Below are 18,109 nucleotides of genomic sequence, written 5' to 3'. Positions count from 1 at the left end.
TTGACCCCAATCCCCTAAAATCTGTTAAACCTCTCAAAAACGTGTGTCAAAATTAATCTCAAACGGTTGAATCTGTTTCTCTCTCATTTTATTTTTAAAAGACATAACTACTGGATGAGGGACCAAGTAACAAGGAGCCATTTCATACGAAGCTAGCTGAGGTCAGGTTCTTGCTCGAACTTTCCCGTTCCACCTTAAATGTTGCAGCAGGATTAACTGGTGCACCGTTTAAGGTGGAACGGGAAATTTCGACCAAGAGGCTGGCGAATAGGAAGCCAACTTCAGCATATGTACTGTTATCAGTATGAATTTATCTCCGTACAACGCTTAATCGCTATCTCATCGTGTACAAGGCTACTTACTGTTCGCGGACTAAAAGCGACAGACACGCTGCTCTTCAGTAGATGAAGCGCAGCAGCGCCCAAACCGGCATATTGGTTTAAACGCCAGAGTAAACAAGGACGCGTCGAGTCAACCAACCCCGCTGCTGCAGAGCGCAGGGTGTGCAGCCAATCAGTGCCTAATGTTTCAGCTTCTTTGGTAGCAAGGTTGGCTGCGCCGTGCTACGTCGAGCTCTGAAGAACAAGATGAGTGACCGGAGAAGGGCTGTTCATCAAATTTATCACATTTATGATGGAAAATAAACTCATGTGGTCACCAAGACCACGTTCTCGTTCATGAAACATGGTTTCGCTATCAGGCAACAAAGAAAACGTGCCTGTTCCAGCCGTCGGGAGGCTGTTAGCTCTCCATTTGGGGATGTGAATTGGAAAGCTTATCTCTACGCCGGCGACCGTTGGGTTGGTAAAATGAGAAGTACCCAAATATCAAGGACATAACAAACTTTCCTGGGCTGTACCTACGACTAGAGAGGCACGACACCGGCTTCTGGATGCCTCTTAAGCTAAAAATGGCTACAGTGGACTGTTTCAGTGGTCCGGAGGAGCTCGAAGATTCAAGTCACGCAGCGAGTTTGATGAAAGAGCTGAAATTTTTCTACGACTCTCGCCTTCTGGTGGATGTCACTATTGAAGTGGAGCCAGAGCAGGACTCCTCGGCTAACAGTGTGACCTCAGACTGCGCCTCCAGAGCTGAAACAGGGAAACTTTTCCAGTGCAACCGTAACGTGCTGGCTGCGGCCAGTCCCTATTTCAAGAGCATGTTTACAGGGGGTCTGTACGAGAGCACTCAGAGCAAGATAACTATCCACGATGTGGACGCGGACTCGATGTCCGTTATAATCGACTACTGTTACACTGGGAAAGTGACAGTCACAGAAGGCAACGTGCAAAGGCTTTACGCAGCTGCTAACATGCTGCAGTTGGAATACATCAGGCATGCCTGTGCTGACTTTATGACCAGAAGGCTGGACCTCTCTAACTGCACAGGGGTTTTGAAATTTGCTGACACGTTCGACAATCTGGATCTGAAAAGCAAAGCTCAAGCATTCATAGCAAAGAACTTCGCCCTGCTCAGTGCCAGTGGGAAGGAGCTGTGTGAGCTGGATATGAAACAAATGAAAGAGATCCTCACTCTGGATTCTCTGGATGTGGACTGTGAGCGGAAAGTGTGCTCGGTTGCGATACACTGGATTGAAAATAATTTGCTTCCAGAATCGGAGGATGCATTGCACATCCTTAAATGTGTTCGATGGTCACTGTTCACCGAAAAAGACAGGGTTTATTTAGATGGCCTTAAGTCAAAGCCTTTTATAAAGAAACACCTTTCTGGTTTCATAGATTTGACTGGTGGTGGAGAAAGCAGTGTAATTTCAAAAGGCATGAACCTTACAAAACAGAGAATAGGCAGAAGTGCGAAGGAAATGGTCCTGTTCTTTGGGCGACCGAATGAACCTTTCATGTGCTATGATCCTTACACAGAAGAGATCTACTCTATGGGATCGCCTGTCATTAATCTGAGCAATCAGAACTTTAAACGGTCTCCCATGGAGACATTTTTAGTCTGTGCCACACCAGAGAACAACCTGTATCTGGCCTCACACCTGTCAAAGCACTTCTGGGTGTATAATCCATTGTTGAATTGCTGGCAGGAGTTGGCTGAGCGGCTGCTAGGAAGGATGCACTCGTACATTGGCTACCTCAATGGGCACTTGTACATTCTCGGTGGAAGAGACCCTGTATCTGATGCCAGACTCAAGGAGGTTGAGTGCTACAGCATTCAGAGAAACCAGTGGATGTTTGTCGCCCCCCTGCCGCATTCCTTAGGTAAAATGCAAGTTGTGACTGTAAATGAGCGACTTTATGTAGTGAACAAGAGAAGAATGCTTTGCTATGAGTCCAAGAGAAACCACTGGCTCCAGCGTGGCTCCTTAAAACGCAATAAGCTGCACAAAGCATGCGTCTTTCAGGAGCAGATCATTTGCCTTTGTGACATCCCTGTGGTGAAAGCGTATAACCCGGCCCGAGGTGAATGGAGGCGTATTGGGGACATACCAATCGACAGCAGTGCTCTGAGCTACCAAGTGGTGCAACACAATGGCAAACTGCTTCTGCTCACTCTCGCTATTGTGCATCACAACAAAAACAGGCTTGTCATACACGAGTATGACTCCACAAGGGATACATGGAAAAATGTCGTTACCATGTTTGGATCTTCATTTGGTTCAATAAGCCTCTCTGCCCGTGTGTACACAGCATGCCTTAGTTCAGGACAGAACTTCATCACTGAGGAGGATGATGACAGTGGCTCCAGTGCAGACTGGGACTTTGATGGTTTGACTGATGCAGACTCAGATTCTGGCAGCTCAAGCTCTTTTTCTGATGAGAACTGGTAGTAAACACTGTGCATCAAGTCACCATAGCGTCATACACAGGGCTGTATGTAGGAGATAAACTAGGTATCAAATGTGGGTATTAAAAAAAATTCCATTGATAAGATTATTTTTTTGCATAATTCAATTATTGAGATGTAAACAGCCATTCAGAGTTTGATGTGAGATGGTGCATTGTAGAGAAACTTAACAACTCTTAGAGAAACTTAATAAAACGTATCAAATTATTTTCATAATTTGCTTTATGATAGTTTGAGGTAAGATTTTGGCCTAAAAACTCACGATACCTACAGCACAAATGAAGTCATTTTATTTAGTATCCAAAATTATATGAACTAACTTGTCTGAGTTTTTGTAGGTAATGTTGATAATGGTGAAACAGTGTTACATGCAAAAAAAAAAATTACATTTTCTTTGGGTACTATTTTACCATAAATGGATCTAGAAAATATTTGTTTTAGGGCGAAACGTTATCATAAAACTATCATAAAACGATGTCTCAAGCATTATATAATGGATTTATAACAATTCTGTTTGATAGCTTTCTGTGAAGTAACTTTGAGACACGTTAAAATCTTGTTTGTTGTTACTGTCACTGTGAGCAATTCTGACTCACTAAGTTTCTCTAGAATGAAGCATTTTAATTTGATCCAGTTTGACTGACTTTGTTTACATCATAACAATTTAATCATCAGAAAATATGACACAGCGGTGGACTTTCCTTTTAAGGTTTAAGCATTACTAAACAACATTGGTATTATTTGTCCAACCATAAGTGACTTTTCCAGTTGTATACAAGTGCAGAGGGTCTGTTTTACTTGAATTTACATGCTTTTAGTAGTATAGAATCAGATGCTACTGTGATAAACACGAGAGGCTGAAAAATCATTTTCTCAGGATTATAATGCCAATTTGGTTAACCGCTGTTACAGTGTGAACAGTGTTGTTGTGTATGTATTGAGAGATGCAGCTAAATAGCAGTATTAATACACTTTTGGGATCTAAAAATGTCTTGTATTTTAGTTTTTATTCATTCTCATGCATTTGTCTCCATGCAAGTATTTTTACATGAGAATGTAGAAATGATATCGGATTTATGTCTTTTATTTCTCCTATTTATATGTTTGCTCCTAATTAAATAAAGTTTTTTTGTCTGCGCAGTTACTGTAGCTTGTGTATTTTTTATATGTCGTAAATAAAGACTAGGCCTGTATGAAGCTGCTGTGTGTGTGTGTGTGTGTGTGTGTGTGAGAGAGAGAGAGAGTGTGAGTGAGCGGTTGGGGGCGTGGTCATGTGGAGTTCATGCTCAGCTCTCAGCTCTCTGTTCTCTCGCGAGACGCCATGGGAATCTCTGAACTATGGCAGTTGAAAACAAGAATGTCGATAATGATTTTACAACGATTCATAACAGAGACAGTCTTGCGAATGACTCGTTTCAGGATAGTCTTCAGTCAAGAATATTTAAGATAATTGTTATTGGCGACTCAAATGTTGGAAAAACCTGTCTAAGCTATAGGTTCTGTGGCGGTAAATTTCTCAAAAACCCTGAAGCAACTATCGGAGTTGACTTCAGAGAGAGGACCCTTCAACTCGATGGAGAAAATATCAAGGTAAGAAAGCCGCTCATCGCCTTCACTCTTATAACGTCTGCGTGCTGCTTTGATGTGGAACATGCTGTCGGCTGCTGCGCTGTGACCGTTATTCTGCTTGAGGCTTAAGGTTAGCTACAGGCTACTCAGTATGTTGCCCTGCAGTCATAGCATGAATGCTACAGAACAGCAGTGCAGTGGGAAAAAGCTAAAGAATCAGGAAAACTAGACTGCTAATGAACCGTAGAGACACACAGCTGGTCGAGGTAGTCGGTAACAAGCTTACGGTCATTATTAAGCTCATCTACTGAAAACTATTATGCATTGACAACTTCATTTTCCAAAACGTTGATAAACGACAGTGAAGTCTGACAGTCAGCGGAGATAAACCGTAGCCTTGTGAAAACAGTCTGTAGGCCTGTGTTTACACTCAAATGTGTAAAGAGACTAAAGCCCATATTAAAAAGCCTTCACAGCGTAGGACTACTCATCTAGAATATGTTCACGTTTGTAAGGTCATAGTATAATAGCGAGAGGAATCTGATCCAGGATCAGCACTCTAGCCTGTGTAAGTGAAGGCCGTGTTTATAGCGCTTCATTGAGAAGAAGCGCTGATCCTGGATCTGTTTCTGTCAGTAAGGTCATATAAATTAGAGGAATCTGATCCTAGATCAGCACTCCTGCTCTGGGAAGCTTTGTGAATACAGACACAGGACTACAACACTGTTGTTTTCTTTGAGGCTGTTGGGAAAATGATCCAAATTGTTTGTTAATTTTTAGTTGCAGATCTGGGACACAGCAGGACAGGAGCGGTTCCGGAAGAGTATGGTGGAGCATTACTACCGCAATGTCCATGCCGTCATCTTTGTCTATGATGTGACCAATCTAGCTTCCTTCGAGAGTTTGCCAGAGTGGATTGAGGAATGCAGCCACCACTCGGTCCCTCCTATGGTGCCCCGAATCTTGGTGGGGAACAAATGTGACTTAGGAAGAGGAGAGGTTCCCACCTCGCTGGCCCAGCGTCTAGCTGACAGCTACAATTTCCCCCTCTTCGAGACATCTGCAAAGGACCCTGCAGAGAAGGAGCATGTGGACGCCATTTTCCTCACCTTGGCTTACAAGCTAAAGAATCACAAGCCCCTAAGACTGAAACAGCCAAGCGGAAGTGTTGTAATGCAGCCAACTAGTGATCAAGAGGAAAAGCTCTGTTTCTGCTGAGTTAATGTGGCCTTGTTTGGTAGAATAAAAATAATGAAATACCTGTGAGGATGGATAACATGCCACTTGTTTTGAATGTTCAGCTGTTTCAGTGACACAAGAGATGAAGGAGGGAAAGCAGGGTGCACTTTCTTGTTTGCTTTCTGGTTTGAACTATGTGCAATTAGCTAAGGTGTTCATCAGAAAGCCTGCACATGTCCTATGTTTTCAATACTCTCTGAGGCCAGCTAAAGAGTGTACAAATATTTGAATTATTCTGAAATAAAATACAGACTTTCTTTTAGGAGTTACAAAAGGGAAACATTGATCATGTTTTGATCACTCTCTAGAACACAGGTCTTCAAATCTGGACCTTGAATTCACAATAAATCCACATGACACTACGTGGCCAGTTACTTAGAACCGGTCAGCTAACTACCAGTGATTACAAAATGCAGCACCAAAAACTGAATTCAAGGTCTGGATTTGAAGGCCTCTCCTCTGTAAAGTAGTTATCCGTTAATAGCCATCACTACAGACTTGTATTCATACAGAACAGAAAAATGCTTAATAGGAATATAATGGGGAAGTGCCATACCTATACCTCTTACGGCATCATTTCAAAAGAACCTCTGACAACCTATATGAATTAGAAGCTGTTAAGATCAGCCTTAACTTGGACCAGTTTGTCTTTTTACACAGGCACAGTACTGTATTTAGCCTTAAATTCTATGGACCATAATTGGAACTGTGACATATAAGTATCAATAGCTGAGGCATGTTTGGATGCTCCCATTGATCAATGTAAATGGTATCTTACATTTTTTACCATATATCAAACACAATGTGTGTTGAAAATGGAAGGATATTCATTGAAGGCACTTTATTACCAGCATGGCAACTGAATATTATGTAACTCTGTCAAGTCTTACTTTTTTCACTGTTAAGCCTGTGTTGGAGGCATTCATAGTAGGTTAACCAGCAACAACAAAACGTTCAAAATAAAGTTCATTTGAATGTAGGCCATAGTGGTGTAAGGCTATACGAAGAAGGCAATAGTGTCTTAAAAATGCATTTTGTCTGTCATTCTTTAGGAGCTCCTTGATGATTCAGTATTACAGTGTATATTTTGTGTGGAAAAATGTGTCATAAATGTGTATGTAATTGAAATAAAGACAGTAATAACTCACTGTTTTCTTATTTGTTTGAATACCTCTGGGAAAACATTTGAGAAAAGAGTTTTGGATACACAGCACATTCTTCTTGTAGCGTAGTAGTGTTTTTTTCTTGTATTTTGCTTTATTAGCACACCTTGAATACTCCGTTTATACGTGTAATATATTACAGATGCCATACTGAAATATAAGCTGAAACTTAATTACAACGTTGTTAACATTCTGTATACCAGGGCTGCCCAGATTGTGCCTCGCAGGCCAAAGTTGGCTGATAAAGATGTTTAATTTGGCCTGCCAGAAAGTTGCCCTCACTCCAATGTAATAACTGTAAATTAACTGTACAGTAATAACTGTAAATGCAATAACCCAATAAGGGTTATTACATTTAATACATGATACAGAGTTTGTTCTTCAGCCTCCTAAGGCAAAAAGTTTGGGAACCCCTGCTTTATACACTGCATATTATAGTTTTATCAAACTTGTCACAGTTTTCTACATTATTTGAGCACAGCAGCTGTTTACACTGTGTGATCATGACATTTCATGAATGAATTTGAATTAATCCAGGATTACATGAAGCAACATCTCTTTGCATTAACATACATTAACATTTTTGCTTCTCCTGTAAAGATACTGTTTTAGAGATACATGTTTTTTCCCTATTTCAGGCTTGTGAACTAAACAAAGCTGCCGCTCCCTCATACAGTCGAGTGTTAAATCTGTCACCTTGTGTGACACCGAGTGTGTTATTACCTTACACAGCTGCTTTAAAAGTCGTCTGGAAAGTGCAGATGCAAACCCACGCTTTGTTTTGCCATTTGTCTACGTGCTAAAGCAGACAATGAAAGTGTGGTAAAATGCTAAAAGTGCTGCAATTCACACCTCAGGGAAAGCAATGTGTTGACACCTGAACCCCTGAGCCTCCAAATCCTCCAAAGCTCACATATACATACGTCATACACAAAGGTTTGTTCACTTAGAGGAATGAAAGCACAACAAGTGACGGATATTCCAACAAGACAATGTAAGATGAGATCTGGTGGGGTTACTGTTGGGAAATGTGTAAAGAGAAATCCAGCCAATATGGATGGTCTGTGGACAGCAGCAAAGAATGTGAGGGAAGCAGTTTAGGAAAGTATGACAAAGCCATGTGAGGCGCTAGAGGAGCTGAAAAGTCCTGATAGAATTGCTCAGACGTTTTTACGGTGATCACTTACACTTCAAAATGAAGGCAAAACAGAAAATACACACTTTAAACAGTTTACAGTGTTTATCAGCATTTTGTCGCTTCAGAGGAACAACAGATACACGTTGGTGCACACAAAATGCTTTCACACAGCATATATAACATTTTCATTTAACCCCTTACATGACCAGGGACCTCCAGCAGGCCCAAAGTCTTACTACACTGTCCCTGTAGTTACTGAATAATACGCCTTAGCATGTAAAATGCCTACGATTTTGAATGGGTTTATAGGGGACCTCCAAATGTTTTATAGCTTATGACCACAAAATGGCTTAATCACGTGTTGTGCTTTTCCTCCTTTAAAACCAGATCATTCAAAACCAGCTGCTAAACATCAGTGCATGTGAGCAATTCCTTTAGATGCCACTGTAAATACTACATAGTCTTTTCAGTTGCTTAACATGTATGTTCCCAGCCAGAGCACCACGTTTCACTCAGTCACTTTGTCAGCATCATTATTATATCATATCTCTGCTATGGACAACAACACTTGAACACTAAGTCACTTATGTCACTTTAAAATGTATATTGTCTCTATATTTAAGTATATATCTTGTGCATATTCAACATATTTCAGTTTGTTTTTCTTAGATATTTTATTTTGACTTTCTGTAGAGTGATTACCTGAGCCTCACCACATGTCCAGACATGTTGTGCACATGACAAATAAACTTCACAAATAAACGTGAAACGTGTAAAATGTTTAAGCCAGTAGTTCATTTGACGTCTTAAACGTCTTTCCTTGGAGCGCGTCTCCTAAGTGCAATTACTGCTGCAGACCACCAGATGTCGCTACATACACAGTGTCACTGCTTGCCTCTGCTGTGGTATCTGTGGGAGGGAACAGCGCCAGTGTATCTGCACAACCTCGCTCTTAAAAAGCGGGTCCTTCAGAGGCTTTATATGGAATCATGAACCATTTGTGTGTCCAAACTGTTACGATGGGAGCCCTTTTTGGTGCTAAATAAACTTACTTAAAACACAACACGCTCTAAATCAATCTGACTTCACCAGGCAAAGAGCCCTTTAATCGCGCAATCGGTCCTTTGAGTGAGTCTTTCACGGAGAACTCTTAAAGAATCATCTTTTACTAGTATTAAGCCGCTGATAAAGACACTGTATCTAAAAATAAACAAATAGATGTACTGAAATTTAGTTCATAAGTGTTAAAAAGTGCTCGTTATTAAAGGAGTGTTCCTAGTTTTCCCATCTCATTTTATTAAAAAAAAAAAAAAAAAGATTAATTTATTCATTCATTTGGATGTTTCCCCTCGTTTTACAAACAGCTGCTGTGGCTGGGAGGTTCTACCAAAAGTACATCTCAGCAGACTGGTTCTCCTCTCTGCCGTGCTGTGCACCTGGTGCAGGTGAGTAAGGCTAAAGTTGTTGGCTCGTGGCTAAAAATAAAGAGCAGCATGTTGTGCGCTGTGTCGTGGCGGTTTACACACCGCTGCGGAAAACTGAACCACGCACTTCTCCCCGCCTCTGCACTGACCCCGCCCACCAGCGGGAGGCGGGGAATATTTAAAAGCGCTCACGCGACTTTCACTGCAAGACAGCTTCACACGAGAGAGGAGCAGATAAGGAGAACCTTATAGGCGCTTCCACAACGTCTTTCCCGGGACACCTACTCTGTCAGCTGGTCCTTCGGAACTGTACTAGGATACCTGAGCCGAAATGAAGTCTCCGAAGATGAAGTCTCAGAGCAAATGTGAGTTTATTCGACTCCTTGTTGTGCTGTGCTCGACTCATTAACCCTCATGGTAGCTTACGGTGCCTGTAACCGAGGTCCAGAGTGGTCGCCTCAGCCACGTTTTAGATACGTTTTATGTTGAAAACTGCCATGCTTAAGCTTTCTTGTCATTTTCCAGCATTTATTGAGGACGACCACGATCTCAACGCCGTGCTGTGCGAGTTCGATGCTGTTATTGAAGATTTCACGTCCCCCATAGAGAAGAGACACTTCAGATATGATGAACACCTAAAAACGATGAAGAGGAGGAGCAGCGCCAGCGTCAGCGACAGCGGCATCAGCGACTCAGAAAGTGAGTGGCGGACTGAAGTGAGACCGTTAGCCTGTAAGGATTTAGGGATCGTCAGTGAGAAGTTTGTAAACGCACAGCATGAACTGTCAGGGCACCCTGAGGTTCGCTCCTGTGGTTCAGACGTCATCTGACCTCTGCGTCATTATTAGTTGTAGACATTACGGCCAAATGTTCTCGCTATCTCATAAGTTACATCACAGTACGCTTTTTGCAGAGCAGTTATACCGCCCGAACTTCTTAAACATGAATCAAGTGAAAAATAAGAAAAGACGACCTGTAACCCCTTAAAAGTCTTATTACACACTTACATAACCCAAGGATAGCCGGTTTGCACTGAAGTCCCTGTAGTTACTGAATAATAAGCCTTAGTATGTAATAAGCCTGGATTTTAAGTGGTTAAACAGCAGTGTATTAAGCCGTTTAAGTTAATGGATTGGATGTCAGCCGTCATGGAATAAACATATTTTATTTGTTTTTATTTTTATACTAATTGTTTCATTTCTCCTCCTGTTTCTTCTTAAATTGTCTTTTTAGAAAATGCAGATTTTTATAGTCTTTTAAAATGTGACACTGCTGTTCTTCTGGTAGCTTTTGGTGCATCTTCAAGTTTTTTTGGCCATATCGCCCACCCTTTGGCTGTAAACCGAAACTGGATTGCCACAATGCCCCACAGGCCAGGTTAACAGCCCAACTGTCAAAGTGTTCACAGCCATGTAATTCCTATAACATCTGTAGCATTTGCATGGTGGCTCTATCTCACGGACATCTTACAGCAGATATAAGGAGCTCAGGTGAAGGCCCACACAAGACTTCCCTTGAGAATTGATTAGGGTGAAAGACTTGTTAATCTAAGGCTTGGTCTCAAGGTCTTTCAAGTCATTTCTTTGACAGCAGATTCAGACATGTCAGTCCTAAAGTTGGACTAATTCCAGGTTTTGCTCGTACAGATTATGTCAAAGTTCTTGAGGCGGTGTTTAATGCCAATATCAACAGCAGTAGATGTTCATAGCGTTGTCTGAACAGGTAGTCTCTCTGGGGCATTCTGTACACGGAGAGACAGGCTTCTATCAGTGTTGAGTGCTGTCAGTGTTAGAGCTGCTGGGAGTTGTGCAGGGGGACCTCAGGCAGACACTGCTAAAAACCCTCACGCAGATTCAAAGAAAGCCAAAACTAATCCAGTGGATTTGAGCCCAGCCTGGAGAGTACAGGGTATTATTTTAAGGTTATGCATTCACTCATATGAATCTTGTTTGTTTAAAGCAAACATTTTTGGGGTTGATTAATGTACTGCTATCTAAAATCTGGTTCTTCAGAGCCAAAACAAAAAGCATTTTGTGACAGTGTACCATGTATTTACATGGGCAATGATTAAAGGACAGGCCTCTAAAAGGATTCTTGTTCATATATTCCAAAATAAATACACACTGCTTGGGCATTTGGTCCTACGCTTAATCAGGAATAACAAAAAACTCCTTCTCCCTCCCATTTCCTCTCGGAAAAAACAGTCGAATGTGTTAAATTTTGTGGCAGGCTAAAATATATCTTGGCAAAATCAAAGCGTTCATTATTTCATTCAGCAGTCAGATGGGCAGATTTTACTACTGTGTATGGAACACAAGCAACCTGCGCTCTTTTGGCAGTGCTGTGTTGGAGCTGTGGTGTGAGTGAGCTGTGCTAAGCCTGCACTTAGGAGTGAAGGGGACCAGCATTCAGCCGAACGATTCCACCAAGGGGAAAAATTGAACAAGCCGAGGGTCCCTGTAATGACATGCCTGGTTTGTCTTAGGTGCGAGCTGGGATAAGAATGCACAAACACAGAGCAGGGATTGGTATGTTTTGTGTAGAAGGGAGCAGACCTGGCTTTAAATTAACCTGCCAGTGGGTGGGACGCTTGAACTTGAAAGTGTGTACGTGTTAGAGTGGAGAGCGAGGCTATTATTTGAGGTCTATGTACTGATTACACACTGAAGACCCTAGGCTATAGGTCAGTCTGACATGTCTATATACTGCAGGATGAAGGTGAGAGGGGTATTCACCTCCAGCCTGGGTTGGAGAAGTGTGTTTAAACCTTTCTCATGCTCTCTCTTCAACAGGTGCAGAATCGCTCAACAGAAACAGCTTCAGCTTCAGCGATGAAAAGCTCAACTTTCCCACCGTCTTCTCCCCTTCACCTACCAGTCCCTTAGTTACGTCACCCAAACGTAAGTGACTGTGAGGTTTAGATACAGACATTTGATTTAGTTTGTTGAATTGTCTTTTTTATACTTTACTGTGGCCTTTACAGCTAAACTTGGTGACACAAAGGAACTAGAAGACTTCATCGCTGACCTTGACAAGACATTAGCAAGTAAGTACTGAACTGTCTTTAGTGATCTTTTTTTGCAGCGGTACAGCCCTTGACCACATGAGAGACATTTTACAGTGTAAAAGTCACAGTTCATGATTGTCTTTTTAGATGCAGTAAACAAGCTCTGCCCAATTTATTTGTTTGGTGGGGGAGGGGCTGTTTATAGGCCAGTGCTGTAACATGTCTCGGGGAGCATGGAATGCATGTTTGTAAAACATGGAGCGTAATTGTCAGGGTGGGAGTGGCTCCAGAGGCTGTTTTTTATATACTACATGTAGCCCTTCCATTGTAATGCTGGGAACTAAGTGCTCCCCACTGTGTGCAGTACAGCAGTTAAGACTGGCATGTTTATCGGGCCACAGTGTTTACAGTGTGGTTGCTCTCTAAAACAGAACCCCTCAATCTAAGAACAGCCTTGACAGCTAAAGATGCCACAATAATTGGTGTCCCCTTCTTGTTTTGTGCAGGCATGTAAGCTGGAGTTGCAATGGCATTGGGCCAGTTTAAGGAAGCCCCACCATGAGGGATAACTGCTAGGCAGCAAGATGCGCACTGGACTGTCAAGAGCCTGGACAAGGCATGCTAATGGACTAACATGCTGAACTATGATGTATTGCATGAAGACTGATAAATATCTCTCTCACACACACAACACACACAATATCAAGACATGTTGTTCTCCCTCGGGAAAACTTGAGCTGGAACATTATTTAAATGGCTTTTTATAGAAATTTATTTGTAATTGTATAGAGGACGTTAATGTAAATTTACACAGTAATGCCTTTTTGTGAATATATATATATATTTTTGTATTTTCTGTAAATATGAATTGTTTCAAAGTCTAATGCTTTGTTATAAGAAGCTTTTCTGTTTTGGATGCTGTATTATTAATTGAGTTTAGTACCATGAGCTTAACATGAATGTAAACTTAATTTTTAATTTACTCGAAAAAAACTGGAAAGCAACATTAAGTGTATTTAATATGAGTACCGGAGATTAAAATGAACAAACTGTGAGTTTATAGTATGTCTTGTTTTTTTTTGCCTTTAATCAAGAGCTGGTTGCTTGATATTCAAGCTTTTAAGAGAGAAAAGGGACTCCTAACAACAGTTCAAGAAGACCTGAAAGACCAGCAAGATCAAGCTGCACTCTTATTTCAGATCTAGATAAATGAAGAAATAGATAAAATTACAAAAGAAAAACAAAGAAGCTGTTAATGTTCTTGGAACACTGGACTGACCACCTTGGCACCCAGACCTCACCATCACTGAATGTGTATGGGATTATCAATCCGAATTCAAAACCTTTTCTAAGACTGAATTTGGGCAGTGTGGAAAAATATCCCTGTAGATCTTTGAAAAACTGAAAGCAAATGTCCTGAAAAGAATGGAAGCTTTAATAAAGTCAAAGAGTGGACACACTACTGAAAAGTAGAGTTGGAAGTTTCTTCTGTTAAATATATGGATTTGTTGATAAGATATTGATCATGTTGATAAGTAGAGCTATGCACATTCATTTGGTTATTAGATTGGTCACGGTCTGTGAACAATCTGTCAATGGTTGACCACACAGTGGGGGTCTCAGCTTGCAAGCAGTTGTTCCGTACAACATGTCAGCTGGTCTGCACCTCAGCACTTTGAGTCTGCCTACTGTCAAAGAGCCAGAGAGGCAGTAACCTGTCAAAGCCTGCTGGCCTGCTGCTCTGTTATTGCCTGGCTTCATTTCAGCTATAATGAGTTCAGTCAAGAGGCTAAAGTTTGGAACAATCATTCTGTGATTTCAGCGTTTAATATATGTGGTCTTCAAAGCAAATGTCTGAATATTGAAATGTGTCAATGGGAAGTGTCCAAAAACTGTGAAGTCAGAAATATTCTAAACTATACTTAGCCAAAAGGACAAGATCCGGGTCAGCAGCTGGGAGTCCAGCAGTGATTTGCAGAAGCTATGGCTGACTGTACACTTCTGCTATGTCTAAGTGAAAGGAATGAGTATTACTACATTAATTTAAAGGGGAAATTTTGTGGTGGAAAAGCAGAACACTGCTTACTAATGAATTAGTCCATTAACCTAGTATTGGCACTTTTTATTTACGATGAATAAAGCAGAAGTGGCTTTAGCCATTCCACTCCATTTGTTTCTTTGATAAAGTCGGCACAGGTCAGAGGCTCCTGTACAGCAGCTGTCCTCTACCTGTATCGGTGCTTTTGCACAGGGCAGTAGGCTTTTGCATCCCCTCTGCAGGCATGAGGCCAATTAGTGCCAGAAGTGTTGACAGAACAGCTTAACTTCCTGGGGCTTTGCTCTATCATTTTTAAAACAGAACTACTAGTTGGCAGCAGTTGGCACCTTTTTGGCAGCTCTGCCCATGTGAGTTTGGCGGGCAGTGCAGGGCCACTGGTCTGGAAGTGTGGGAAAGTGGTGGATGATAACTATATCTGCCAATACAGCCTCCTACACAACTCAATATCCTAGAGAAAAGCAGAAGCACCTCCCAAACCTGGGTGTTTTCAGATCATTGCATAAACAGGGCACTGATAACTGTGTTTGGAGGAAAACATTACACAAATATTGTCAAATTTATTTAGATACTGAATTGTTTTACCATACAACAAGAATTTAAGGAAGGGATCCAACTAGGCACACAATAGAATACACTGAGCCAAGTGATGTTAAATATACCACAATATCCCAAAGCTGGTTCCTTTTACGACAAGGAAGGAAAAATCTAAACACAGCTAAGCTAGAGTTGTTCCCCATGAGCCCAGCTGTTATTCATAGTGGAAAAAGGCACCACTTGCCTTATGACAAAACCCGGAGGCACAAAATGAGTTACAGTTTACCTTGAGATACCTAGAAACCCATGATGCCAATGTTCTGGCAAGATTCCAACTCTGAAATCATGGAAAGAAGAAGAGTTAACAAAACACAAGTGAACAGTTTGGACAGTTTAGTCATGCACAAGCATGCAAGTAGATTACTGCTGCTTACAGTTCAGTACAATGGTCTCAATACATATTTATAAACATGGCTCATGACAAGTTACAAATGAAAATGCGGTGGTTCGGTAAAAAGGGAAGCAAAATTCTAGCACACATCGGGGGGTGGGGGTGGGGGTTGGATGGGTCTGGTGAACAAACTTTAATTTGGTCCAACAAGCCCAGCTAATAAAGCGTCAAAACTCAAAGCAGTTGCAGTATACTGTCTTGTTTTGGGTAACTTAATTGGGTTTTTATAGTAATTCCAGGTAGCTGTTAAGGAATTCCAGCTTGTTGTTAGAGCATGGGTTGACAGTTGTTAGGTGGTTGCTAAGGTGTTGCTAGGTCATTGCTGTGGTATCCCAGGTGGTTACTAAAGTGTTTCATACTTTTATGATAGTGACATAAAAGAAGTGTCCAAAAACATCTGGCTACAGAGAGTATACTGTCTCTGGGCCAATTATGTATATAGTGCATTATGCAGGTAATGAAATTATGAACAACTAAGTCCCAAATACTGCAAAATATACATCAAATTTTATTTGATGTATTTTATTTTAAATTACCTATTAAAATACTTTTACAAAACACCTGGCTACAGAGAGTATTACAAAAAATATTCATGGCTTGTATATAAAGCAAGAGGGATACTGACTACTAATAGTGAAATTCCATATTAACATGAATCAGCTGGAAGTGAAGTAATGATGATAAGAGTAAATGCATGTGCAATTTATTTGTTACACAGCTGCTTATGGTGAAGTCACCAAGTATTGCCCTGTATCTGCTTCACATCAGCCATTCCCAACGTGGAGCTAGCAATACTAACACAGCAGAGAATTAGCTTCAACTGACTGCATACCAGCCTAAGCAATCCTTAAAGCTAAAATATCTCTTTTTCTGGTGCTTCACTAAGTGTGGTGCAGCCCAGTGTAAACAAGCAGAGCTAAGACTATTGTTTAAATCTGTTTCAGCCCTCAAGATGGAGATGAAAACAGTCAGAATCAGTAAGAAGTCTAATTTAATGCCCCAAACACATGGGTATTCATAGGGATTTAAGTCAACAGCCTCATTAAAAACATATCCCCATCTTCCTGAACAAAAGACGCTGAACTGCAGAGATGCCTGATGGTAGGTTGTGTTATGGTATGCTGCCCCCAGGCCAGCAAGGCACATTGATTTAGAATGACGGAACACCCAGGCCAAGCACATTCATCTCTCGTGCAGGCCCTGCATTGTCTCTGTCCTTCCCCTGACCTCTGTGACACCAGCCACCTTTCACCCAAACACAGAGCAAAGGAGGCCAGGGTCACAGGTCACACAACAAGGCACAGAGGGTGGGCTGCAAAAGAGAAAAGAGTGGGATTAACAATTTATGTCCTTAATGTGTCTGAAGGGGGAAAACAGCACTTAATTTGGACTGGCAGTCTCTCAAAGAGCTAAATAGGGTATTCTTGCTAAAATGATATCAGGACAGAACAGAGCTTTTATTTTATTAAAGGAATGATTCAGTATAAAATCTACTCAAATTTGGAGTCCAAAGTTTATTTCCTTAGTTTTGCACTGTAGCTAAGAGACTCAACTAAAGTCTTTTCAGGCAGACTTCTATTAAATTAACCTTATACCTCCATTAAAACACTAAGCAAGTAGACTTTGGATACCAAAATGTCTTGGTGATTTACTATGTTTGAGTTTAGCTTTTTTTTTTGTGAACCATTCTTTTAAAAGGGAATTTCACCATTTTCACAACATTTCTGCATAATTAAACTATTAAGGCCCAAACAAAGTCATTCAGAGAAATCTGATATGAAATGTTCCATTCTACACTGTGTGCACAATTATTAGGCAAGTTTTATTTTTGAGGATTATTTTTATTAATGACCAACTACAGTGCTCTCGGTTAATCCAAAATGTTAATAAACCTCAAACATGAATGTTTAAGAAAGTAAATGTGAAGTTTTGGCTTTCTTAGGAAAGTCCTATAATGGTGCAGAATTATGCAACTAAATGAAAAACACACATTTTCCCATCTCACTTTTTTATTTTCATCTGTTCAAGTGAGAATTATAAACAAACAACTCAGTTTTCCAATGAACATTTCTGAGAAATAAATAAAAGAAACAGCCACCCTTCTTTTCAGTAAGCCTTCCATTCATGGAGTCTGTCAGTTTCTTGATCTGTTGACGATCAACTTTTTGTGCAGCAGCAACCGCAGCCTCCCAAACACTGTTCAGAGAGGTGTACTGTTTACCTTCACTGTAAATCTCCTGTTTAAGAATTGCCCACAAATTCTCAATTGGGTTCAGGTCAGGTGAGGAAGGGGGCCATGTCATAAGTTTTTCATCTTTAAGGCCTTTACTGGCGAGCCATGCAGAGGAGTACTTGGATGCATGTGATGGAGCATTGTCCTGCATAAAAATCATTGTCTTTTTGAAAGATGCAGATTCTTCCTGTTCCACTCCTTAAAGAAAGTGTCTTCTAAAAACTGGCAGTAGGCTTGGGAGTTGATTTTGAGCCCATTTTCAACCCGAAAAGGTCCAACCAGCTCATCTTTAATAATACCAGCCCATACCAGTACCCCACCTCCACCTTGCTGGCGTCTGACTCGAAGTGGAGCTCTGTCCTGTTACTGATCCAGCCACGGGCCTGTCCATCTGGTCCGTCAAGAGTCACTCTCATTTAATCAGTCCATAAAACATTTGAAAAATCTCTCTTCAGATTCTTCTTGGACCAGTCTAGACACT

The 18,109-nt window shown here is 41.1% G+C and overlaps 3 protein-coding genes across 3 annotated transcripts; all 3 read left to right on the top strand.

Moving 5' to 3' along the window:
- Positions 1-565: 565 nt before the first annotated feature.
- Positions 566-3,951, top strand: kbtbd7 (kelch repeat and BTB (POZ) domain containing 7). Its single transcript, XM_017710837.2, has one exon. It carries the CDS (start codon positions 893-895, stop codon positions 2,792-2,794), a length of 1,902 nt encoding a protein of 633 aa, XP_017566326.1. The 5' UTR covers positions 566-892; the 3' UTR covers positions 2,795-3,951.
- A 174-nt stretch (positions 3,952-4,125) lies between these two features.
- On the top strand, positions 4,126-6,766 carry zgc:101559 (uncharacterized protein LOC492776 homolog). The gene is made up of 2 exons (XM_017710842.1): positions 4,126-4,401; positions 5,161-6,766. Exons 1-2 carry the CDS (start codon positions 4,150-4,152, stop codon positions 5,596-5,598), a joined length of 690 nt encoding a protein of 229 aa, XP_017566331.1. The 5' UTR covers positions 4,126-4,149; the 3' UTR covers positions 5,599-6,766.
- A 2,777-nt stretch (positions 6,767-9,543) lies between these two features.
- rgcc (regulator of cell cycle) lies at positions 9,544-13,406 on the top strand. The gene is made up of 5 exons (XM_017710844.2): positions 9,544-9,709; positions 9,870-10,043; positions 12,137-12,244; positions 12,328-12,390; positions 12,858-13,406. The coding sequence occupies exons 1-5, from the start codon at positions 9,676-9,678 to the stop codon at positions 12,863-12,865; spliced, it is 387 nt and encodes a 128-aa protein (XP_017566333.2). The 5' UTR covers positions 9,544-9,675; the 3' UTR covers positions 12,866-13,406.
- The last annotated feature ends 4,703 nt before the right edge of the window (positions 13,407-18,109 follow it).

This window comes from Pygocentrus nattereri, chromosome 6, assembly GCF_015220715.1.
Source record: "Pygocentrus nattereri isolate fPygNat1 chromosome 6, fPygNat1.pri, whole genome shotgun sequence".
NCBI lineage: Eukaryota > Metazoa > Chordata > Actinopteri > Characiformes > Serrasalmidae > Pygocentrus > Pygocentrus nattereri.
The sequence above is the reverse complement of the archived record's forward strand: the minus strand, read 5'-3'. Positions and strand labels throughout refer to the sequence as shown.

Excerpts from the sequence above, each read along its gene's own strand:
- zgc:101559 (XM_017710842.1), top strand. The coding sequence starts at position 4,150 with ATGGCAGTTGAAAACAAGAATGTCGATAATGATTTTACAACGATTCAT. Across the intron at positions 4,402-5,160 it reads TCGATGGAGAAAATATCAAG|TTGCAGATCTGGGACACAGC; the intron begins GTAAGAAAGCCG and ends GTTAATTTTTAG.
- rgcc (XM_017710844.2), top strand. The coding sequence starts at position 9,676 with ATGAAGTCTCCGAAGATGAAGTCTCAGAGCAAAT. Across the intron at positions 9,710-9,869 it reads GATGAAGTCTCAGAGCAAAT|CATTTATTGAGGACGACCAC; the intron begins GTGAGTTTATTC and ends GTCATTTTCCAG. Across the intron at positions 12,245-12,327 it reads CTTAGTTACGTCACCCAAAC|CTAAACTTGGTGACACAAAG; the intron begins GTAAGTGACTGT and ends TGGCCTTTACAG.
- kbtbd7 (XM_017710837.2), top strand. The coding sequence starts at position 893 with ATGCCTCTTAAGCTAAAAATGGCTACAGTGGACTGTTTCAGTGGTCCG.